Raw genomic sequence first — 22,913 nt, 5'->3', positions numbered from 1 at the left:
TTACAGTGGTACCTCGAGTTACATACGCTTCGGGTTACAGACTCCGCTAACCCAGAAATAGTGCTTCAGGTTAAGAACTCTGCTTCAGGATGAGAACAGAAATCGTGCTCTGGCAGCGTGGCGGCAGCAGGAGGCCCCATTAGCTAAAGTGGTGCTTCAGGTTAAGAACAGTTTAAGGTTAAGAACGGACCTCTGGAACAAATTAAGTACTTAACCTGAGGTGCCACTGTATTTAAACTGCATCTCTGAGTTATTTGTGGGGCCTGCCTGGTGTTTTTACACGAGTAGAACGCGCGCTTTTATTTAAAATGCATCTCTGGGTTATTTGTGGGGTTTATTTTTTCCCCCAAAATATAGTCCGCGCCCCCCCAGAAGGTCTGAGGGACGGTGGACCGGCCCCCCGATGAAAAAGTCGGCTGACCCCTGCTCCAAAGCCTTATTTCCCAACACAACTTTTTGCTTCCTGGAATTTCTCGCGTAGCATCCTACAGGGTGTGTATCGCAAGTGCGTGAAAACGGCCCTGATCCGAGGATCCACCAGGCAGGCCACTTGCGGATTGCAGAGACGTCGGGTCGCAAGGGGGGCTGAGAGCTCGGTGCGAAATGCACGAGGCGGATTTTGAACCCAGAGATTTTGCAGTTTGGGTTGAATTTGAACCCTGGTGAGTGGCTGGGGAGACTCAGCCAGATAGGCAGGGTATAAATAAATTATTATTATTATTATTATTATTACTGGGAGAATCAATCCTAGTGCGGCATTCGATCTGTCCCGCAGGACGACGGCAAGTGGCCATCTTTTCTTGATTCAAATCACATTTTAAGAACCCGAGAGCGTAAATTGGTTAATCCAGAATTGATGAGAAATCTCTGGGGCACACAAAAGCAGCGAAAGACTACAGCTCCCATCAGCCCCTGCACCCAGCATGGCCCGCGGCCAGGAAGTTCTAAGCCAGCAATGTTTGGAGAGAGATTTTCCCACCCAGAGGCAGATTTTAAGGGAGCAAGGTGTCCAAATGGGATTCTCAAGCCATCGACCCTTTAGGTGCATTTCTCACCTGCTTTGCACAGACAGGTGTGCAAAAAATCTCTGCCTTCTGTGGGCCTAGGAGCCTCAACCACTAATAATAATAATAATAATAATAATAAATTTTATTTATACCCCGCCCTCCCCAGCCAAGACCGGGCTCAGGGTGGCTAGCTAGCACCCGGTGTAAATCAACTGAAATTAAAACATTCTTTTAATTTACGTTAGCAAACAGATAAGAAAAATAAGAGATAGTAAAAATATAAAGTTTAATTTCTGTAAGGATATAGAACATTGCTTGCATATGGGTTTTGTTCCCACGGTTTATATTTTTGCTTATTCGAGAAGATGTGCACTATATTTGTTATTTAAGATTTGTCAATAAAGCATCAACAAAAAAGGAAACACACACACACACAAAAAGAAACTAGTTCCCATTATTCTTTTGCCAGGACGTCCTTTATATGGAGTTTGTTACGTCTTTCTCTGCCAAATTGTGGGCGACGCTTTTGCAAATTTGGGGGTCGCTGGGCGAGATGTGGGGGTATATCACTGTCCCATCACAAAAGCTTTTTAATTTAATTTTTTTTAATTTTAAAAAAAGACAATTTTCCTGTTTTGGAGCATTTCCATACATAATTTAGAGTGATTCCATCATGCTAAGGCCAAATAATTCCTAAATTGCAACGCGTACAATTTATGCACTGGCAGAGCACTCAGAATAAGCACGTCTACTCGGAAGTAAGTTCCACAGGGCTGACTCTCTGCGGTAAGAGAGTGAGTCTTTTTTGAGCATTACTTTTGAGTAGCACTGTAAAAAGAGTCCCAGAAAGCCTTTTTCTTTCTTTCTTTCACATTCTGAGTTGCATTTCTGCTGCTATTGCAACATTTAGGGGTAATAATAATAATAATAAGTATTAAATGGTGTTGTTAATTAACAGGAGGCATAAAACACCTAATGGAAACTGCAGGTTTTGCCAATATTTAGGGTTTCTTCCATATTTCAAAACGTGGAAATCCAGACACAAAGGCTTTTTTAATTGTTATTTTTTGGCTCAACAGCTTTTGAGCGAAAAAAAACGTTTTTTAATTTTTATTTTAAGAAGTTTTTTTTAAAGGAAAATTGCCAGTTTCCAACAGCAGAATCAGGGAAAATTCTGGATGTAACTAATATTGAGCTGGTCAAGGTAAGCGGAAGGAGAATTTGAACCTAGTATGGGAAAGGCAGAAATTCACCGGTTAAGCACCACTTGGGGAGAAAACCTCACCTGTTGAATTTCTTCCTGCTCTGACAGCACAGGAGCCCTAAAAAAGGGGGGGGGATATTGTATATTAGGTGAAAAGGCTTTTATTTTTTGAAGGGGGGTGCAGAATAGAAATTTTGGGCTTCTTTTTCACTTTGGGAGGGGTTCCGTTCAATTAAATCACACTCCTAACGAGCCCCACCGAAACGACTGGCCCTCAAATTCAGTGGGTCTACTCTATGCAACTAGGATGGGAAAGGCAGAAATTCACTAGGGTAAGCCGTCCCCCTGCCTCTTAGGTGGTGAAGGAAACCTCACCTGTTGAACTGATGCATCACCTGTTGAATTCCTTCCTGCCCTAAAAAAAGAGACCAAAATGTTGCATATTAGGTGGAAAGTAATTTTTTTTGGTTGGGGGGCACAGAACAGAAACTTGGGGGGCTTCTCTCCCACTTTTTTGGGGGGTTCCCATTGCATTAAAGTTGCAAGGAGCCCCACTGAAATGGCCATTGAATTCAGTGGGTCCCTGCAGGTGTCAGCGTCTAGCTCCCCATTCTTAGGGGGGGTTAAAAAATGAGTGGGGTGCTCCTTCCCGGCCCCCATCGAATCCCACCCTATTGCTTTGGGGGGCTTCTCTCCCACTTTGGGGGGGGGGGGTTTCCCATTGCATTAAAGTTGCAACGAGCCCCACTGAAATGGCTACTGAATTCAGTGGGTCCCTGCAGGTGTCAGCTCCCAGCCCCCCATTCTTAGGGGGGGTGTTAAAGAATGGGGTGCTTCTCTCCCCCAAATCCCATCCCACCCTATTGCTCCTTTGCCCCCCAACCCCCTCGGGGCTGGCTGGCTGGCTAGCTGGTTGCCGTGGGGCGGGGCTTGTGGGGCGGAGAGGGGCGGGGGTCGCGTGCTTTGGGACCACGTGGCGGCGACTGCCGGGGGTTGGGGGGGCGAGGAAGATGGCCAAGGCGCCGGGGGGAGCTGGGGGGCCGAGAGGAGGAGGGGGCCCCCGATGCCCACCTTTGGGGTGAGCTTGCAATAACTTGGGGGGCGCGCGGGGGGTTGCACTTTTGCAAGCTGGGGGGGGGTCACGCATTGCATGCATGCAAAGGGGGCGAAGGTCCCGCTGCAAACAATGGGGTCAGTGTGGGTCACCGTGCTTGCAAAAGTGGGGGGCAGGGGTTGGGTCGGGAGGGAGCTTGGGGGGCAGGGGTGGGTCGAGAGAGCGTGATATGGGGCAGGTGGGAGTTATGGAGTTGCAAGGGGTCCAGGGCAAGGGATATGGGGGTCAGATCTAGGGGGTGGGTCACTGTGCATGCAAGGGGAGGGGGGTCTTGCAAAAGTGGGGGGCAGGGGGTGGGTCGGGGGAGGCTGATATGGGGCAGGTGGGAGTTAGGGAGTTGCAAGGGGTCCAGGGCAAGGAATATGGGGGTCAGATCTAGGGGGTGGGTCACTGTGCACGCAAGGGGAAGGGGGTCTTGCAAAAGTGGGGGGCAGGGGTGGGTCGGGGGAGGCTGATATGGGGCAGGTGGGAGTTACTGGGAGGGAGGGGAGTTGCAAGGGGTCCAGGGCAAGGGATATGGGGGTCAGATCCAGGGGGCTTGCTTTGGATGTGGGGCTGCTGCTAAGGGGGTGGGGGGCTGTAGGGGAAGGAGATGGGGGGCTGCGGGGTGGAAGCAAGGGGGCAGAGGTTGGGGGGCTGCTATGGGGAGAGGGAACAGGTGGGTGGGGGAAGCTGGTGTGGGGTGAAGTGTTTTGTGGGTCTGGCAAGTGTTGGGGGGCGAGCGATGGGGGGAGCAAGCGGGCATGGGATCTGTGGGGCAGAGGATGGAAGGGGGAGGTTAGGGGGCTATGGGTAGGGGCTCCATTTTAGCCAAGGGGGCAGTTAGGGGGCGGCAGAGGGAGGGGGTCTAGGGAGATGTGGGGCGGGGGGTGTTTAACATCAAGGGGGGTAGTTGTGGGTTCTATGGGGCTAGGGGAGTTGTGGGGACGTGGGGAGGAGCCATAGGGGGCGGGGAGATGGTTGGGGCGGGGAAGTGTGGGGCAGACCAGCCCTATAGCGGGGCTGTGGGGATGCCAGAAAAGCCTTCTTGGCAAAACTGGGGCGGGGAGACTATTATTATGATTTATTGAATTTAAATGTGGGGAGAAGAAGGGGCTTGCTTTGGGGCGAGGGTTTTTTTTTTAGTACGCGTGTCAGGGAGCCGGTGGTCGCATTCACACGTTCGGGCTTCTCGCGTCCAGCGGAAGAATATTGCGAGGCGGAACTCGTGAGGGGGAAGAGCGAGATTTGCGTGTCGTGACGTCGTACACGTGTCCGGATTTTTAAAGGGGGGAGAGAGACTTGTGAGGGGGAAAGCGAGACTCGCGAGCGCGTCCCGACGTCGAATACGTGTCGTATGCGGGGATGGGGACTCGTCTTCGTGTGTCCCGACGTCGTATACACGCGTGTCCCGCCTTTTTATGAGGGAATGGGCGAAACTCATTTTGGGGCGTCGTTGGTCGCGTTCCGACGTTACACCCGTGTCGGACTTTGTGCCTTAATGGGAAGCGGCTTTGTTCACGCGCGTCGGGGCGTTTTGTTGTGAGGCGGTTGTCGCGCTTTTTATTCCCCGTGTGTGTTGAGGGGAAAGAGTCTTTGTGTGTTACGTCCCGCGTTCACGTGTCTTTGGCTAGACACGTGTTTTCCATTCCCTGAGGGGAAAACAACCTGGGACTATATTTTCCTGCCTGGAGCGGAGGGATACCGCCTTCGAAAAAAAGCGCCTCGAGCGAATTGGCGGGAAAACAAGGCGGACGCTTTACATGTATAAAAAAACGTCCGCCAACGGCTTTTCGTGCGCGCGGCGGAGGCCGAGTTCACGCGAGAGGTTGGAGCGCTTGAGTATCGCGCGCGGGATGATGAATGGAGCCGCCGTGGTGGGCGGGGCGAGACGAGCCAATGGGGGCCTACGTACGCACGCACGTTCCGAACGTCGGGCGCGTACGTCGCCGCAGCGCCCCCTAGCGAGCAGGTGGCGCAGCGCACGGCGTGATTGACAGCTCGCTTTTTCCCGGGGAACGTTCCATTCCCGTTTGCAGCCGTCGGAGGCGCTTTTGCAAAGCAGCAGCAGCAGCCAGGCTGGCCTTGCAAACCCGAGCGGACCTTGCAGTCGCCAGCAGCAGCTGCAGCAAGCAAGCAGAACCAAGCCGAGCCAAGCACCGCTGCAACCCTGGCAGGGCGAGACCACGGATCTGCCAGGCAGGCAGGAGCCAGAGGAGGAGGAGGAGGAGGTGGTGGCTGGGCCGAGGCCGAATCCGACCCACCGGGCCTCATGGAAGCGATGGATCGGAAGAGGTGGGAGTGCTCAGCTCTCCCGCAGGGATGGAAAAGGGAAGAAGTGACCAGGAAATCGGGGCTCTCCGCTGGCAAGAGTGATGTCTATTATTATAGGTGAATGTGGGGGGGGGGGGCGGGAGGAAGGAGGGGGTGGGTTTTTTTGGAGGGGGGGTGTTTACGCTGCCTGCAGCCGGCCTTTCTTCCTGTCTGCCTGCCTTCCATCGCTGCTGCAAAAGACGCTGTCAAGACGTCACGTGAGACAACCGTGAACATGCCCTTTCGCTGCAACAATCTGCCTGGCACCTCTTTGCATGGGGGGGGGCTAGCAGATGGTGGCGGGGGTCCAGCGAGATCTGCTTCTTCCCGCTTGCTTATGCAAGAAGGGGGTGCTGTGAGGGGTGGCTGGGGGGCGACCCCCAGTTGCAGTGGCACGAATCGGGGCTGTTCTGCGGGAGGCGTTGCAGGCGGATTACGGCTTCCTGGGGGGGGGGGAGAGAAAAAGAAAAAAAGAGAGACTGAGAGGTAGAGAAGGAAGGAAGGACGGAAGGAGAGAGAGAGAAGGAAGGGAAGAGAGAGAGAAAATTCGTGATAGTCCCGTTGCAAATCGCCGCCACCCAGTAGCTAGTTTTGATTTTGCAAAAGATTTGGGGGGGGGAAGCAGGCGGGTTGCGGGGTGAGTTTCAGGTTGAATGGGCACCCTATTGAATTTTTTATTGGGGGGGGGGAGAGAATACATGGAATTATTGCCTGCGTGCGCTTTTGAGGGTTGCAACCCCGTTGTGCGGGTCTTGGAAGGGAGAGAGGGAATATTCCTGCAGCGAAAATATAATTTCTCTGTCTTTTTGCATTGAGGTTACGGGGTGTCTGCGTTGGCCGAGGGGTGTCTCTGATGCATGCGCCCCCCCCCCGGGGGGGGGGGCAACATAAACACGGAGCTTTTCCGCCTAGAAAATTATGGCTTGGGGACACTGTGACAGTTCGGGAGCCGTTCACATAGCAACGGATTGACAGATGAATGCAGGAAATAATAAGGCCCCCCCCCCCCGTGCTGCTTGCACCAAGGTTTATTATTGGGGGGGTCAGGAACAGAACCAAGTTCTGTGTATTAGAGAGGAGGAATGCAGCCATTAGATAATAAAATAAAAAATTGGGAAGCTGTCACTGCAGATTGTCTTCCGGTTATTGGCTCCCTTGCCAGTTGCTGGACTCCAAACCCCCCCCCCCCTTTGCATAGGTGAGGGTCTTTGGGGAGGGGGCTGATCTAGGCAGGTGGATCCCCCACTAGTGGACCCCCCTGGACAGGCTGGGGAGGGGGGCTGAGCGGTTCATAGGAGTCCCATTTCCAAAGCAAACCTGGGGTGGGTTGTTTCGCTGGAGAGTGGGTCTCTCAAAATGCTATTGCATCCACGTTTTTTGGGGGGGACGACTGCAGCTGTCGCAGGTTAGATATGTGGTTGTGTGCAGACTATAGGTGCGCTGTGGGGCATTTGGGGGGGGGGGTTCCTGTCTAATAAGAACCATTGTAGCCAGCAGGCAGTAGAAGCAATTGCAGCCTGTTTTGTTATTTGGGGAGGGGGTGTGTGTGTCAGCATTGAGAGAGGTCTGTTAAAGAGCATCTTTCTAAGGCTGTAGTTATTCAGGGATAGTCCACTGTGAATAACAAAGATTTTTTTGAAATACAGTGGTGCCTCGCAAGACGAAATTAATTCGTTCCGCGAGTTTTGTCGTCTTGCGATTTTTTTCGTCTTGCGAAGCACGGTGTCGGGAAAGTTTTGGAAAAGCTTCAAAAATCACCAAAGTCTTTAAAAACCTCAAAAAAGGCTACCACACCGCGTTCTATGAGTTGCTCCTCGAAGTCAAGTCGCAACTGTATTAACGGTGTTAAGGAAAAGGAAACAAACTTGCAAGACGTTTCCGTCTTGTGAAGCAAGCCCATAGGGAAAATCGTCTTGCGAAGCAGCTCAAAAAACAAAAAACCCTTTCGTCTAGCGAGTTTTTTGTCTTGCAAGGCATTCGTCTTGCGAGGTACCACTGTATAATGATTTTTATTAGGTTTTGATTGCAGTCCAATAACGGCCTCATTATAACAATGCCAGTTTACGATACAGTTATTAATACCAGTCGTTCAAATACCTAATGATATAATTTGGATAAATTATATTTATCCACGCGCTAGATTTGATTATTTTCTTTATTTCTGCGCTCCAAAATCTTACTAAGTTCCATTTTTGTTTTATTATTTATACCCCGCCAATCTGGTTGGGTTTGTGGCGACCCTGGAGAGCTCTCAAGTCTCCTGTTGTTGTTGTTCTTTCCTGTTGTTCTTAATGCCCCACTCTGGGCAGCTTCCAACATGCATAAAAACATAATACAACATCAAACGTTAATAATGACCATCTGATCCAATCCCAAAAAAGTCACAGTAAGTTTAAAACAAAGCAATATTCACTCATCCACTAGGAATATAATGTTGTTGTTGTTGTTTAGTCGTGTCCGCCTCTGTGACCCCCTGGACCAGAGCATGCCAGGCCCTCCTGTCTTCCACTGCCTCCCGCAGTTTGGTCAAACTCATGCTGGTCGCTTCGAGAACACTGTCCCACCATCTCGTCCTCTGTCGTCCCCTTCTCCTTGCGCCCTCCATCTTTCCCAACATCAGGGTCTTTTCCAAGGAGTCTTCTCTTCTCCTGAGGTGGCCAAAGTGCTGGAGCCTCAGCTTCACGATCTGTCAGGAATATAATAGTAAACAGGAATATAATAGTAAACAGTGAAATTGAAGATCAGCAAATCGCATAGTTTCCTGTTGTTTCCGTGGGGTGGCATGCACAGGAAACTTTGGGTGGGTGGCGAAGGCTGCCTTGGTGTTGCTTTGCCGGTTTGTAGCAAAGTTTGTTCCAACTAACCGCGGCGTTCATGCAACAATCATGTCGTTTGTACCGGGGTCGGGAATGTTCTCCAACCCGGAGGTTGCAGTCTGTTTTGCGCAGCTTTCCCAGAGCCAGGGTTGCAGTGAACCAATGCGAATTTTGGGTTTTGCACCGCGGCAAAGCGCTTGCGAACCTCTCTCTATCTATCCTCCAGCCTGGGCGTAATAAGCGTTTGAATCGCAGAGTTGTGAGGGAACCCCAGGGGTCATCCATCCCAACCCGCTGCAAAGCAGGAATCTCAGCTGAAGCATCCATGACCGGTGGCCACCCAACCTCTGTGCTTGGAAACCTCCAAGAAAGGAAAGTCCACAACCACCATAGAGGGACTGGTGTCGAGTCAGAATCTCTTGAAACTTGAAGCCATGGGTTCGAGATTATTCGGATGTGATTTGGGAGCCTGGACTATGCAACCTGTTGGGATATGGGGCCATGGGCGAACTCTGCATGCCGTTGTGTTTTCGGACGTAGAACAGGGGCTGTGGGAGCTCTTTGCAGCCTAGGGGCCGCTTTTCCTTCCCGGCAGCCTCGTGAGGGCCGCCTGCCAGCGGTGGGCGGGGCCAGGGAGGAAGTGGGCGGGGCAAAGGTTTGCAATTTTTGCCTTTGCCCAGTACAATTTTCACGCAAGGGGCACACACACCCGGTTCTCCCTGGCCAGCACATTTCCACCCGCGCATGGAAGACACTTCCAAGGGCCAGAACGGAAGCCCGGGGGCCACATCCCGCCGCTGTCATGGAGCCTTTCCCAGAATCCTCTGCAACACAGAAGGGCTTTCCTTGCAGAAAGAAAGTTTGGAAACGGCCCCTCTGCATAATCCATTGTTTAATTCTCAGGGGTTTTTTTTTGCAGTGGCGGCGGGTGTTCTTCAAAAAAGCAAGCCCCTCGCGTGGTTTTTTCTTTCTTTTCCAGGCTTTGAAAAATGTCTGGCGTCTGGAGCCAGGAAGGGGAGGTGCAACGAAGCTGGCTTTTATTGATAATAGGAGCCGGGATCCATTTGCAAAACCCTTTTTTTCCCCCTTCCTCACTAAAGAGGGGAACAAAGAGATTTCTGCTTGCCCGTGCAGAGTTGGGACATATGGAAGGTTTTTTGGGCACCTTGAATAGGGGCTGCATTCATCTTAATCTCCCGCCCCGTGCTCCCAAAAGTCTGAATTTGCAAGTTGAGCGCTTTAAATAAAAGAGCGAAAGAATCGCAAAGGGGGGGGGGGAGGTTTAACCCGCTTTTTATATTTTGTTCCTCGGCGGCTGGGGCAAGCCATTGAAAACCTCACAAAGCGAGCGTACTTGTGAGGAGCGGGAGGGGAGCGTGCAGAATCGTTTCTCAGCTGCTTTCTCCTTTTTGCTCCTTTACAATGAAAAATATTGGTTTCAGGCTCGGGGGGGGGCGAGGAGTCGCACAGGCAAAAGTCGCCTTGCGCTTGCCGTTCACAAAAGGGAGACATATTCCCTTGTTTCCAGGCCCCACGATGGGAGGCTTCTCTCTCCCGCCGAAGCGTCCGAAACTTCAGAATTGCGCGGGTTTCGAGTTTCGGACGCTTTTTACGCACTTTTATTTTTTCGCACGAAATTCTGCGTTTGCTTGGCTTTTTGTGGGGTGTTTGTGTGTGTGTATGTCTAGGGGGTTGTGAATTGAGAGCTCCGAAAACAAGCGCTGAAAATTCAGCCTGTTGGAAAAGTTGAATCAGTCCTAGGAGGTCGGTAAGGAGACGCTTGTGTACGTATTTGAACAGCAAACTTGTTCCTGCAGATTTATGGAGAAGGGAGAAGTCAATGGCCATCAAGTGAAGATTCCTGGGTGTCTCCGCCACCTTGGAGCTGCACGCCTGGAAAGCCTTGGATCCTGACTTTTCTCACACACTTAAGACCCCATCCTGTAGAATTCTGTCCGTTCTGTTTTATCTGCACAATCGGAATGAATTTCGGGAGCGAAGATGGCTTTTGCGCAGCGAATTGGGAATCGTTTTGATTGCAAACGTTATATATCGACCTGCCCCGCTTCTTCTTAAAAGTGACGTTGGCCATTCATAACATGAATTCCACAGGGTGGGGGTCAAAGTGCATCAAAACGGTCCAGATCCGAGGATCCCCAGGCATGCACCGCCAGATGGCAGAGACGTCAGGCGACATTCCTGGCGCCCGGGCGTCTTTGCTTGGTCGCAAGTGGCAAATAAAGGTAAAGGGACCCCTGACCATTAAGTCCAGTCGTGGCCGACTCTGGGGTTGCGGCGCTCATCTCGCTTTACTGGCCGAGGGAGCCGGCGTACAGCTTCCGGGTCACGTGGCCAGCAGGACTGAGCCGCTTCTGGTGAACCAGAGCAGTGCACGGAAACGCCGTTTACCTTCCCACCTGAGCGGTACCTATTTATCTACTTGCACTTTGACGTGCTTTCGAACTGCTAGGTTGGCAGGAGCTGGGACCGAGCAATGGGAGCTCACCCCGTCGCGGGGATTCAAACCGCCAACCTTCTGATCGGCAAGCCCTAGGCTCTGTGGTTTAACCCACAGCGCCACCCGTGTCCATTTTAAGCTGCCGATAGCCGGGTGCAAAACGCGCCTGGCCCCTGGCTAATTTCTAACAATGACTCTCTCCGCCATCTCCCTCCGTCAGTTGCTTCTCTTTCACGCTTGTGGGCTTTGAGCACACCTGCCAGAGGGACATAGGGATTAGATGCAGCCGTCCAAGCCCTTTTCCCTCGCCCTTGGGACTCCCAACCCCTCGCTGGGCCTGCTCCTCTGCTTTTGGCTGGCTGGAATGCGTACCTAACCAGCGATAATTCCTCTCACCCGGATTAAAAGTCGAGGTGTCCAGAAACCTCGTTTTGTGCCGCCGGGGTGCCTCCCGTTGCAAAACAAAAAAAAAGGTAACAGCTTCACCCGTTGCCGCGACGAATTTGCCTACGGCCCTGCCCTCTAGAGCCATGTGGCCCTCAAAAAGTTCCCTGCGATGGGAAGAGACGGAAGAAGTTTTCTGCTTTTTCTTTGCTTTGCGGCTGTGTTGTTTTCCTAGGGCAGCCCCGAACGGATTTTGTTTTGCCGCACCCGGTTCGCCCTCGTGCTGACGCCCCCAGAAGCTATAATTTCTCTCCCTCCCCGTCCCTCTGTCCCCCCCCCAGCCCGAGCGGGAAGAAATTCCGGAGCAAGCCTCAGCTGGCCCGTTACCTCGGCAACTCCATGGACCTTAGCACCTTCGACTTCCGGACGGGAAAGATGCTCATGAGCAAAGTGAACAAGAACAGGCAGAGGATGCGCTATGATTGCTCCAGCCAGGCTAAGGTGAGTCCCGGTTTCTCTCCCCCCCTTCCCGGAGCCCCTTAGGGCTTGACCCTCGCCATGCCAGCCTCCCCAGGCCTTTTGTGCGAAAGGCAGCCCTGCTACGTTGCAGGCAGCGCAAAGAAACAACTTGCAAGGATGCTTAACCTCTACAATCTCCAGAAATCTCCGCTCCTCTCCTCTCGAGGAGGAGGAGATTTGGGGAAAGCGTGGGGCTGGAGTTTCGTTGCAGAAGCACAAAGCTTCCCGCTCTTCCAAGAAACGGGCTTTGAAAAAGTTGTCCCTAAGGATACAGTGGAACCTCGGTTTTCGAACGTAATCCGTTCTGGAAGAACAGGGCCTTCTCTGCAGTGGCTCCCCATCTGTGGGATGCCCTCCCAAAGGAAGTTCGCCTGGCGCCTTCATTATACACCTTTAGGCGCCAGGCAAAAACGTTCCTTTTTAACCAGGCCTTTGGTTGATCTTATTGACATCTAACACCCTTTTGGAAAGTGGTTTTTTTGGGGGGGGTTATTGGGTTATAGTTTTTGGTTTGATTTTATATGTTGTGGTCTTGTTTGTGAACCGCCCTGAGACTTCCAGGTATAGGGTGGTGTATAAATTGAAGGAATGAATAAATAATGTTCGAAAACTGAAAATCAAAGGGCGGTCGACGAAATCCATTGAAAAAATAGAGACGCACACATCGGAAGCTGTTTGACTTCCAAGGCGCGTTCGAAAACGGAAGCACTCACTTCCGGGTTGTCAGTGTTCGGGTTCCAAATTATTTGTCAGTGGAGACGTCTGAGAACTGAGGTTCCACTCTAAAATAAAACAGCTATAAGTTTAGTTTAGAGATGGTATTGAACAGCAGTTGTATCAAATCAAAGAAACAAGGAATATTTGTGTGATATGTCGGATGCCAGGAAACCGGGACTTAGGTTCACATGTGGGTGTGTAAATATGTACAGTGGTACCTTGAGATACATACACTTCAGGTTACATACGCTTCAGGTTATAGACTCCGCTAACCCAGAAATAGTACCTCGGGTTAAGACCTTTGCGTCAGGATGAGAACAGAAATCGTGCTCTGGCGGCGCGGCGGCAGCAGGAGGCCCCATTAGCTAAAGTGGTGCTTCGGGTTAAGAACAGTTTCAGGTTAAGAACGGACCTCCAGAACGAATTAAGTACTTAACCCGAGGTACCACTGTACAATTATTATTTTTTTGGCAAAGGTAGATTAAGGAGATTACAGAAAAACCACTGGGTGAAAAGTCCAGAGGTGACATGATTGTTATCGATTTACGATGGGGTGGTGGAAGGTTCACAGGCTAAGAAGGGCTTGCTCGCAAGGTTATCGACAGCTGCACAAGTTTAATAAGTGGGAGAAGGGGCAAGGGGAAGCATCAAGGTGCGCCGTTTTCAATCTGTTGGAGTCACCTGCCTCACCTTCCTTCTGTTTCCAGGGCAAACCCGACCTGAACACAGCGCTCCCCGTCCGGCAGACGGCATCAATCTTCAAGCAGCCTGTCACCAAAATCACAAACCACCCAAACAATAAAGTCAAGACGGACCCCCAAAAGGCAGTCGACCAACCCCGCCAGGTAAGCGGGTCCTGGTGGGTGCACACCTGTGTGATATGTATTCCGTGAGTCTGCGTTTGCCTGAGCTGGAGTCTGGACTAAGGATTCTGAGCTCCTCATGACGTCCAGTCCCAGGACATTTTCAGGATTTCCTGTGTGTCCGTGGCATTTCTTCCTGTCCTCGTTCCAATGAAGTTTTTGGATACCTGTATTTTGGGAATAGGGGACACGGGTGGCGCTGTGGGTTAAACCACAGAGCCTAGGACTTGCCAATCAGAAGGTTGGCGGTTCAAATCCCCACGACGGGGTGAGCTCCCGTTGCTCGGTCCCTGCTCCTGCCAACCTAGCAGTTCGAAAGCACAACAGCACAAGTAGATAAATAGGTACCGCTCCGGCGGGAAGGTAAACGGTGTTTCCGTGCGCTGCTCTGGTTCGCCAGAAGCGGCTTAGTCCTGCTGGCCACATGACCCGGAAGCTGTACGCTGGCTCCCTCGGCCAATAAAGCGAGATGAGCGCCGCAACCCCAGAGTCTGCCACAACTGGACCTAATGGTCAGGGGTCCCTTTACCTATTTTGGGAATAAGTTGTCCTCAATCGATCAGTATGAAAATATGCTTTAACCGACACCCTGTCCTCGTGTTATGTTTCCTCTGTGCCATGAGTCGCTTCAGAAACATCAGCCTAGAACAGCAGCGTTCAAATTACTATTTTTCCCCCTTCCAATCCTTTTAAATTGCTTTCAGAAGTACTTTAGTGGCAGGGATAACACCCCTTTACGGATGCAGAATAGCATCTAGTAATTCTTGCTGCTGACGGCTGTCCATCTAAAGGTAAACGTTAACTACAGATGTTACGGAATCAGAAAAAGGTCAGCAGTGTTTTATTTCACGCGATTTGCATTCCTCTCGGTTGCAATGAAACCTCAAAGCTGTTGATGAAAAAGATCATTAGTGGTTATCTTCTGGGGGTTTTTGTGGGGAGGGGGAAGCTATTATTGTTCCAAACCGTTAAATATTTTCCCCTTCCCCTTGCTTTACCCATAAAATCCAACTGGCATGCAAGTGATGTTGTTGTTGAGTCATTTAGTCGTGTCCGACTCTTCGTGACCCCCTGGACCAGAGCAAGCCAGACCCTCCTGTCTTCCACTGCCTCCCGCAGTTTGGTCAAACTCATGCTGGTAGCTTCGAGAACACTGTCCCACCATCTCGTCCTCTGTTGTCCCCTTCTCCTTGTGCCCTCCATCTTTCCCAACATCAGGGTCTTTTCCAGGGAGTCTTCTCTTCTCCTGAGGTGGCCAAAGTCTTGGAGCCTCAGCTTCAGGATCTGTCCTTCCAGTGAGCACTCAGGGCTGATTTCCTTCAGAATGGAGAGGTTGGATCTTCTTGCAGTCCATGGGACTCTCAAGAGTCTCCTCCAGCACCAGAATTCAAAAGCATCCATTCTCCGACGATCAGCCTTCTTGATGGTCCAGCTCTCACTTCCATACATCACTATTGGGGAAACCGTGGATTTAACTATACGGACCTTTGTTGGTATGCAAGTAGGAGTTAATAATTTTAAATAAATGACACTTGGAAAGGATTCTCTCTGCCTGAGAGCCAGCCTTGGCCCATGGCTTCTCCCCACCTGCACCCAAAAAAAGAAAAGAACCGTGGGAAATAGAGTTTCCCACTCTTACAGCTGCAGTTCCCAGCACCCTTAACAAACAACCCTTTCCCAAGGATTCGCACCATGTGCTTTTAAATGTGTGAGCAGCTGGTGTTTTCGTGGCACTCATGATGTTCAGAGAAATGTTCCTTCTTTCCCTCTTTTCTCTCCTTTTCCCAGCTCTTCTGGGAGAAGAAGCTCAGTGGTCTGAATGCCTTTGATATCGCAGAGGAGCTGGTGAAAACCATGGACCTTCCCAAAGGTTTGCAAGGTACTGTGCCCCTTTTTGATCGCTGCAAATAAACGTCACCTCGTCCCGCATCCTGCCTCTGGGGTCAACTAGATGCCATCAGAGGAAATATAATAATAAAAAATTATTATTTATGCCCTGCCCATCTGGCTGGGTTTCCCCAGCCACTCTGAGTGGCTCCCAACCGAATACAGTATTAAAAACACAATACAGCATTAAGCATTAAAAACTTCCCTAAACAGGGCTGCCTTCAGATGTCTTCTAAAAGTCAGATACTTGTTTATTTCCTTGACGTCTGATGGGCATTCCACAGGGCGGGAGCCACCACCGAGAAGGCCCTCTGCCTGGTTCCCTGTAACCTCACTCCTCGCCTTATTATTTGCACCCCTCCCATCTGACTGGGCTTCCCCAGCCGCTCTGGGCAGCTTCCAATATATACGAAAACGTAATAAAGCATTCCAAAAACAGCAGTTGCAGAACCTTATTGGGCCACCGTAAACTCGCCCCCGGGGTGCCCCTTACCCTAATATACAAAAAAGCATTATTCATAACCACGGTTTGTGGAACCCACTATGAAATACAGTGGTACCTTGGGTTAAGTACTTAATTCGTTCTGGAGGTCCGTTCTTAACCTGAAACTGTTCTTAACCTGAAGCACCACTTTAGCTAATGGGGCCTCCTGCTTCTGTCGCATGATTTCTGTTCTCATCCTGAAGCAAAGTTCTTAACTCGAGGTACTATTTCTGGGTTAGCGGAGTCTGTAACCTGAAGCGTCTGTAACCCGAGGTACCACTATACAACAGTGTGGCAAAATTTAAAACGTTAACCCATTTATTTAAGATCCAGTTACAACGATGTACAGTGGTACCTCGGGTTACAGACGCTTCAGGTTACAGACTCCGCTGACCCAGAAATAGCGCTTGAGGTTAAGAACTTTGCATCAGGATGAGAACAGAAATCGCGTGGCGGCAGCGGGAGGCCCCATTAGCTAAAGTGGTCTTCAGGTTAAGAACAGTTTCAGGTTAAGAGCGGACCTCCGGAACGAATTAAGTACTTAACCCGAGGTACCACTGTAGTTTAAGTCAACAAACACCAACGGACTCGGATCTGGTGATAGCAGGTCTTTTCAAAGCCTGCTGGTCATTTACACCTCCTGTGCCCCCCTTGCCTGCTTTGGGGTCGACCGCCCTATATGTAGACACCTAAAACAGCGTTCGTCAACCTGGTGCCCTCCAGCTGTGGTCCAAAATATCTGGTCCTAGGTTTATAAGGTCTGGACCAGGAATCAGCAGGCTTTTTCAGCAGGGGGCCGGTCCACTGTCCCTCAGACCTTGTGGGGGGCCGGACTATATTGGGGGGGAATGAACTTCAGCAACTGTGCAGTGACCGCATGCCCCGTGTCTCCTCTGGCACCCCCACCCCCCCGCAGGCGTGGGGCCCGGCTGCACCGACGAGACCCTCCTCTCTGCCATCGCCAGCGCCCTCCACACCAGCACGATGCCCATCACCGGGCAGCTCTCGGCCGCCGTGGAGAAGAACCCCGGGGTCTGGCTCAACACCTCCCAGCCCCTCTGCAAAGCCTTCATGGTGACCGACGAGGACATCAGGTCAGTGACGCTCCCTGGAGCAGGGAGAAGTTCTCTCTCTCTCTTTCTGCCTCTCTCTCTTCCTGTCTCTCCCTCTTTCTTTCCTTCCTTCCTTCCTTCTTTCTCTCTCCCCCTCTTTATCTCTGTCTCTTTCTTTCTTTATCTTTCTTTCTCTTTCTTTCTTTCTTTCTTTCTTTCTCTTTATCTCTCCCTCTCTCTCCCCCCTTTCTGTTTCTCTTTCTTTCTTTCTTTCTTTCTTACTTTCTTACTTTCTTTCTTCTCTCTCTCCCTCTTTCTTTCTTTCTTTCTTTCTCTCTCTCTCTCTCTCTCTCTCCCTCTTTCTTTATCCCCCCCTTTTCCCCTCTTTTTCTTTCTTTTCTTTCTTTCTCCCCCTCTTTATCTCTCTCTTTCTGTCTTTATCTTTCTCTTTCTTTCTTTATCTCTTTCTTTCTCCCTCTTTCTTTATCTTTCCCTGTCTCCCCCTTTCTTTCTTTCTTTCTTTCTTTCTTTCTTTCTTTCTCTCTCTCTCTCTCTGTCTTTCTCTTTCTTTATCTCTCTCATCCTCTCTCTCTTTCACTATTATTATTACTGTTACTACTACTACTACTACTATTACAGTGGTCCCTTGGGTTACAGATGCTTCAGGTTACAGACTCCCCTAACCCAGAAATAGTACCTCAGGTCAAGAACTATGCTTTAGGATGAGAACAGAAATTGCACAGTGGCAGCGGGAGGCCCCATTAGCGAAACTGGTCCTTCAGGTTAAGAACAGTTTCAGGTTAAGAATGGACCTCCGGAATGAATTAAGTTCTTAACCTGAGGTACCACTGTCGTCGTCGTCGTCTTCGTCGTCTTCTTCTTCTTCTTCTTCTTCTTCTTCTTCTTCTTCTTCTTCTTCTTCTTCTTATTCAATCTCTACAATATCCTTGTTTAGCTGAGCTGGCCTTAACTGTGCCCAGTATTCCAAACACCAACATTTTCTTCCTCTCGTGTTTCTGTTCTTCTGTTCTGGCCTCAACTAGAGCCAGGCCCTTTTCATCTGTGGCCCCGATCTGGTGGAACGCTCTGTCACAAGAGACTAGGGCCCTGCGGGACTTGACATCTTTCCGCAGGGCCTGCAAGACAGAGCTGTTCCACCAAGCAAGACAGAGCTGTTCCTCCTTTGGCAATCTTCACAGAACTTTAGCCTAATGGTTGCCATCAATTTGATTTGAATTAATTTTATAATGAAATGATTTTAGAATGTTGTACTGTTGTTGTTAGCCGCCCTGAGCCCGGCTTCGGCTGGGGAGGGCGGGATATAAATAAAATGTAATTATTATTATTATTATTATTATTATTATTATTATTGCACCTTGAGGGTCCCACCCTCTTGACCGCAAAGGGGTCTCCGCACTGGTTTCCCAGGAGTGCGGCAGAAAACGCAGAGCAGCTGCCAAGACAGGCGGTTGTTTGGGGAGGGGGCTATGCCGCCATCCCCCAGCCTCATCCAGCTTCCCTTCCCCGGACAGGAAACAGGAAGAACTCGTACAGCAAGTGCGAAAGAGGCTGGAAGAAGCTCTCATGGCGGACATGCTCGCTCACGTAGAGGAGATCGCGCGGGACGGCGAGGCGCCCGAGGAGAAGGCCCTGGGGGACGAAGACGGGGAGGAAGAGGAGGAGGAAGAGGACGTGGATCGCGGGCCGGAGGTGGAGAGCGTATAGTCCAGGTAACAATAGCCTCAGTTGCTCCGAGGGAAACTCTGTAGCTACGTGGCAAAACATACAAGCAGGAAAGGCTATTTCCATGTCTGAATCCCTAGAGGACTGCTGCCAGTCAGTGCAAGCCAGAGGTTTTCAACCGTTTTTGGCTCCGCGGCTCCCTTGACCAACTGCATTCTTTTTGCGGCGTCCCTCTGGGGCTCAGGAGCCCCCTTCCCTGCAGAGCTGGCAGCCCCTCACCCTTTTTCGAACCCCCTCCCTTGTGGAGCGTTCCCTCGGCCTCCTCTCCCCTTTCCACCTTGTTGCTTTCTCATCTCTGTTGGTGGAAAGATCGGACTGTCAGCTGCCCCGGATATAGAGTCCCGTCGATGATCAGCCATTGAGGAGGCAACTGATTCAGTTCACATTTAACAGCAAGCTTATCTCGCTAAACCACAGAGCCTAGGACTTGCCGATCAGAAGGTTGGCGGTTTGAATCCCCGCAATGACGGGGTGAGCTCCCGTTGCTCGGTCCCTGCTCCTGCCAACCTAGCAGTTCGAAAGCACGTCAAAGTGCAAGTAGATAAATAGGTACCACTCCGGCAGGAAGGTAAACGGCGTTTCCGTGTGCTGCTCTGGTTCGCCAGAAGCGGCTTAGTCCTGCTGGCCACATGACCCGGAAGCTGGACGCCGGCTCCCTCGGCCAGTAAAGCAAGATGAGTGCTGCAACCCCAGAGTCGGCCACGACTGGACCTAATGGTCAGGGGTCCCTTTACCTTTACCTAGTCCTCTGTGATGGATCAAGTCTCTCTCTCTTCCTCTCTTCCTTCAGGGAGTCCCTCTTGAGAATCCTAGCCTTTCCTCGCCCCGCGAAGAGGCGAGCTTGCCGTCAGACAGCGTCGCATGTTGTCTCCGCAGCCGTCTGGAGATGCCTTCAGCCTCCGGCCGTCTTCAGCCTTTATTTGCCGGACTCTCGAGAATCCAGTGGCTCAGTAGATCCTGGGTAGCTTGAAGATGGACTTTACTCAAACCCGTACTCTTTCTCTCTCTCCTCTCTCAACCCACCACCCCCCAATTGTCATTTGCTCGAGTGTTGACAGGGAAGGAACGCAGAGAAACTGCAAACGTTAACTGATCCGTCTTTCATTTCCAGGGAGCAGCGAAGCAATTTGAGCCTGCTTCCCTGGTTCTCGGTTTTTTATTATTAGGTAGCACACACGTACCCAAACTTTACGTCCTCTTTCGGCTTAAGGTAGAGGCGCCGTTTCTAAATGGGGACCACCTGTCCCGTACTTGGCTTGTTTGCTCCAGTTGTAGATAATCCTTCCTTCTGCGAAATCTCGCCATGGGATTTGTGTGTGCGTTTGTGTGTTTTCATCTTAACTTTTCCAGGCTGTCCGGTCTTCCCAGAGGTGTAACGGGGGGGGGGGTTCCTTCCCATATGAGGGGAACGGTGACCGTCTCAGGGACCCCTAAAGTTTCCAGCCGTTTGTGTGGATCTCTCGAAAGTGCAGACATTTGGGCTTACGCACACAAAAGTCCATTTATCCGGTGGCAATGTCGTTGGGGGGGGGGGACCCTTTCAGAGAAAACTTTCGTGAGCTTAAAGGTGCTGTATCATTTGTGTGTTTTTCACGACCGTGCATTGCAAGGATGAGGAGGGCACATACTGACCTCCCCAAATCCGTTTTACTAGATTCAAATCATTTGCTTTTGGGCGGCAGGTGTGGCCTTTTGCTCGTCTCACGCAATTAAAAGTGATAGATAGAAAGCGGCGCGTGTCCTCAGAAGAGGCGAGCTGAACTGATCTGGTTTTGCAACGATGGCAGAGTCTGCCTTATTAGACTGTCCCCAAATCAGACTTGCTTGCAACCCTTGCCTGAGGAGCCGGCACGTTGCCGTGCAAAACCGTGCAAAAAATCTATAGGTTTTAATTGCACCGCTGCCGTGCAGAAATCTGGGTTTTAATCGCACTGTTTCCGTGCAAAAATCTGCAGGTTTAAATTGCACCGTTGCCATTCAGAAACCCGTGGCTTTTACTTTTACCCAGGCGTGTTCTGAACCTATTTAAACCATTTCTTTCTGGAGCCACACACAATGACAGGAACCTGTGACGGAAAATCCTGGCTTGTTTTCGCCGCCCGGGACCCATGCAGTTTTCGGTTTTGGGTCAGCGAAGCGGCACCTGCCCCCCGAATCCCATCTCCAGTGCCACCCCACCTGCTAGCTCCACATTGGTGCTTCCAAACCAACATATGGGATTGTTTCTTTGGGGTGGGGGGAAAATGAGGCTCGGCTGCTTCTTCTGAGACGCTGCTTTTCCCTATTGGAGAGGGAAACCCTGCCCTTCACCCGGTTCACTGGCCATCCCTGCTACTGAATTTTGTGCATTTCGGATTTGTGTATGTTTGTCTTAATCCCATAAGCACGGATTTTCACTCCGTTCCGAAGCAGTTTTTGAGACTCCCTTTTGGGTAGGGAATGTTAGGAGAGGCGAATTCTTGCAATGGAGGGATTTGCCAGTTTTTTACACACACACACAGATGCCTATCTTTCTTTCCTCCCTCCTTTTTTTTCTCCACCTGTCTTTCCACCTTTTCAGGCAACTCCACGCAAACCCTTTTCCTCTTAAGCTTTCGCCGGCAGTAAAAACAGCACCAGCAAGCTTCTCTCTTCCCCTGCGATGTTGCCGTGGCAGAAACCTCGTTCCTGCCGCAGAGACAACTTATTTTTGCAGCGTCTCGTCACAACCTGGCGGTCCCCGTCCGAAGCGAGTTTCTTTTATTCCTCGAAGTGACTTTTGTATCGACTGCTTTTGCGGGGTGGGGTATAGTGCGGTTTTGCAGCTTTTAGATATTTCGCAGCGATCTGGGAGCCCCTTCTCCCGCCTCGCCTCCTTAGCACTAACCGATGATGTCCTTTCAGCCTTGATCATATTTGTAAAATTTGTTGGGGGGGGGGGACTATTAGTTTTGTAATTAAAAAGGAAAAAAGAAAACAATGTTTTGCGTACGTTCTTCCGGTGTGTTTCAACGCTTGGTGAGAAAACGTCGAGCGTGAATGCAAGTTGTCGTGCGACCCCGAGGCTGTGGAGTTGGAAAAGGACCGGGAGGTGGAGGAACATTGCTGAGAAAAGGATCAAGCATTTTGCCTTTTTAAAAATTTGCCGCAATTGCTCTTGTGATCTCCTCCTGGCACTCAGGAAATCTCTGAGCCCGCTGGGCTTTTGCTCAATGAGGTGGTCGGACTGTTCAGTACTTTGCCCATTTGGAAATAATAATAATAATAATAATAATAATAATAATAATAATAATAATGGTGTTGAAGGAGGAAGTTGGGAAGAGCTCCACACTTTACCACTCCCTGTTTCAGCTCTATGTGCTTTTTTCAAGGCTCGGGTTAATTCTACCAGATTTGCATTTCGCCCAGATCGCTTACAAAGCTCACTCTTTGCTTTTCCTTGCTTGGGTGGTTCTGATCCAGTGAAGTAGCAAGGAAACTCCAAAAAGTTTGGCACCCTCCACGAGGGGTTTATAAATTTCATTTCACTTTTAATTTGTATTCCGCCTTAAGGCGGTTTGCAAGCTGCAAACAAAATGGACGGCAAAGATTGTGCACGTTGTAGTAATAATAATAATAATTATTATTATTTATACCCCGCCCATCTGGCTGGGTTTCCCCAGCCACTCTGGGTGGCTTCCAGCAAAATACAATAATACATCAAATATTAAAAGCTTCCCTAAATAGGGCTGCCTTCAAATGTCGTAGTTGTTTATCTCCTTGGCATCTGATGGCAGAGGGCGCCACCACCGAGAAGGCCCTCTTCCTGGTTCCCTGCAACCTCACTTCTCGCAGGGAGGGAACCGCCAGGAGGCCCTCAGAGCTGGACCTCCATATCCGGGCAGAACAATGTGATCCAATACCAAAAGTCGTCACAGTAACTTTAAAATAAACAACTATCAAATAAAGCAGCATTTGACAATCCGTTAGAATATAGTAGTGAGCGGCAAAATTAAATATCCACGAATAATAATTAGAACAGCTTGCACTTGTCAGTTACAATAAGGAATTCCTAAACTGTGATCAGTTAAAATAAGGGCAAGGCACAGTGCACAGAACACACAAAGTAGGAGGTAGGTAGCTTGGTCCCAGGGACAGGTCCAGTCTTGGCATCTAAATAGGGGTGGGACTGTCCTTTTGCCCAGAACCACGGAAAGAGAATCGCTAAAAGCCAGGGTGGAAGATATTTCTTCTGGAATCCTTTTGTAAGTAATTGGAGGGACACACACACATATATACACACAGACCCTAAAATGCCCAGGTTCCTTTTAGATGGCATCACCATGTTTAAAAAAGAGGAGGGAAGGAAAGAGGGAGGGAGAGAAGGAAAGGGAAGGAAGGAAAGTGGGAAGGGG

At 50.4% G+C, this 22,913-nt stretch overlaps 3 protein-coding genes across 6 annotated transcripts in view; 1 reads left to right on the top strand and 2 right to left on the bottom strand.

Moving 5' to 3' along the window:
- Positions 1 to 22,913, bottom strand: part of KISS1R (KISS1 receptor) — a 299,078-nt gene that overhangs the window by 181,664 nt on the left and 94,501 nt on the right. The gene's annotated exons all lie outside the window — the stretch shown is intronic.
- Positions 251 to 5,226, bottom strand: LOC308467510 (uncharacterized protein). The gene is made up of 3 exons (XM_080989302.1): positions 4,454 to 5,226; positions 2,587 to 2,626; positions 251 to 2,329 (listed from the first exon to the last, which is right to left on the bottom strand). The coding sequence occupies exons 1-3, from the start codon at positions 4,746 to 4,748 to the stop codon at positions 2,257 to 2,259; spliced, it is 408 nt and encodes a 135-aa protein (XP_080845428.1). The 5' UTR covers positions 4,749 to 5,226; the 3' UTR covers positions 251 to 2,256.
- MBD3 (methyl-CpG binding domain protein 3) lies at positions 3,182 to 19,623 on the top strand. Of its 3 annotated transcripts, none has more exons than XM_080989120.1 (7): positions 3,182 to 3,289; positions 11,617 to 11,776; positions 13,219 to 13,356; positions 15,163 to 15,253; positions 16,662 to 16,839; positions 18,330 to 18,527; positions 19,331 to 19,623. In XM_080989120.1, exons 1-6 carry the CDS (start codon positions 3,222 to 3,224, stop codon positions 18,520 to 18,522), a joined length of 828 nt encoding a protein of 275 aa, XP_080845246.1. In that variant the 5' UTR covers positions 3,182 to 3,221; the 3' UTR covers positions 18,523 to 18,527; positions 19,331 to 19,623. The 3 variants fall into 3 exon arrangements, with proteins under 3 accessions (XP_080845246.1, XP_080845247.1, XP_080845248.1); XM_080989121.1 differs by lacking the exon at positions 3,182 to 3,289 and adding an exon at positions 5,381 to 5,695; XM_080989122.1 differs by lacking the exon at positions 3,182 to 3,289 and adding an exon at positions 5,562 to 5,599.

This window comes from Podarcis pityusensis (genome assembly GCF_964106645.2).
Source record: "Podarcis pityusensis genome assembly, chromosome: 18".
Classification (NCBI taxonomy): domain Eukaryota; kingdom Metazoa; phylum Chordata; class Lepidosauria; order Squamata; family Lacertidae; genus Podarcis; species Podarcis pityusensis.
Note: the sequence above shows the minus strand (reverse complement) of the source record. Positions and strands in the feature narration are given on the sequence as shown.

Coding starts and splice junctions, on each gene's coding strand:
- LOC308467510 (XM_080989302.1), bottom strand. CDS start 4,748: ATGAGTTTCGCCCATTCCCTCATAAAAAGGCGGGACACGCGTGTATAC. Junction 2,627..4,453: donor CCACCGGCTCCCTGACACGC/GTACTAAAAAAA, acceptor CTCTTTTTTTAG/GGCAGGAAGGAATTCAACAG. Junction 2,330..2,586: donor GTGATGCATCAGTTCAACAG/GTGAGGTTTCCT, acceptor CCCCTTTTTTAG/GGCTCCTGTGCTGTCAGAGC.
- MBD3 (XM_080989121.1), top strand. CDS start 5,577: ATGGAAGCGATGGATCGGAAGAGGTGGGAGTGCTCAGCTCTCCCGCAG. Junction 5,696..11,616: donor AGTGATGTCTATTATTATAG/GTGAATGTGGGG, acceptor TCCCCCCCCCAG/CCCGAGCGGGAAGAAATTCC. Junction 15,254..16,661: donor CCTTCCCAAAGGTTTGCAAG/GTACTGTGCCCC, acceptor ACCCCCCCGCAG/GCGTGGGGCCCGGCTGCACC.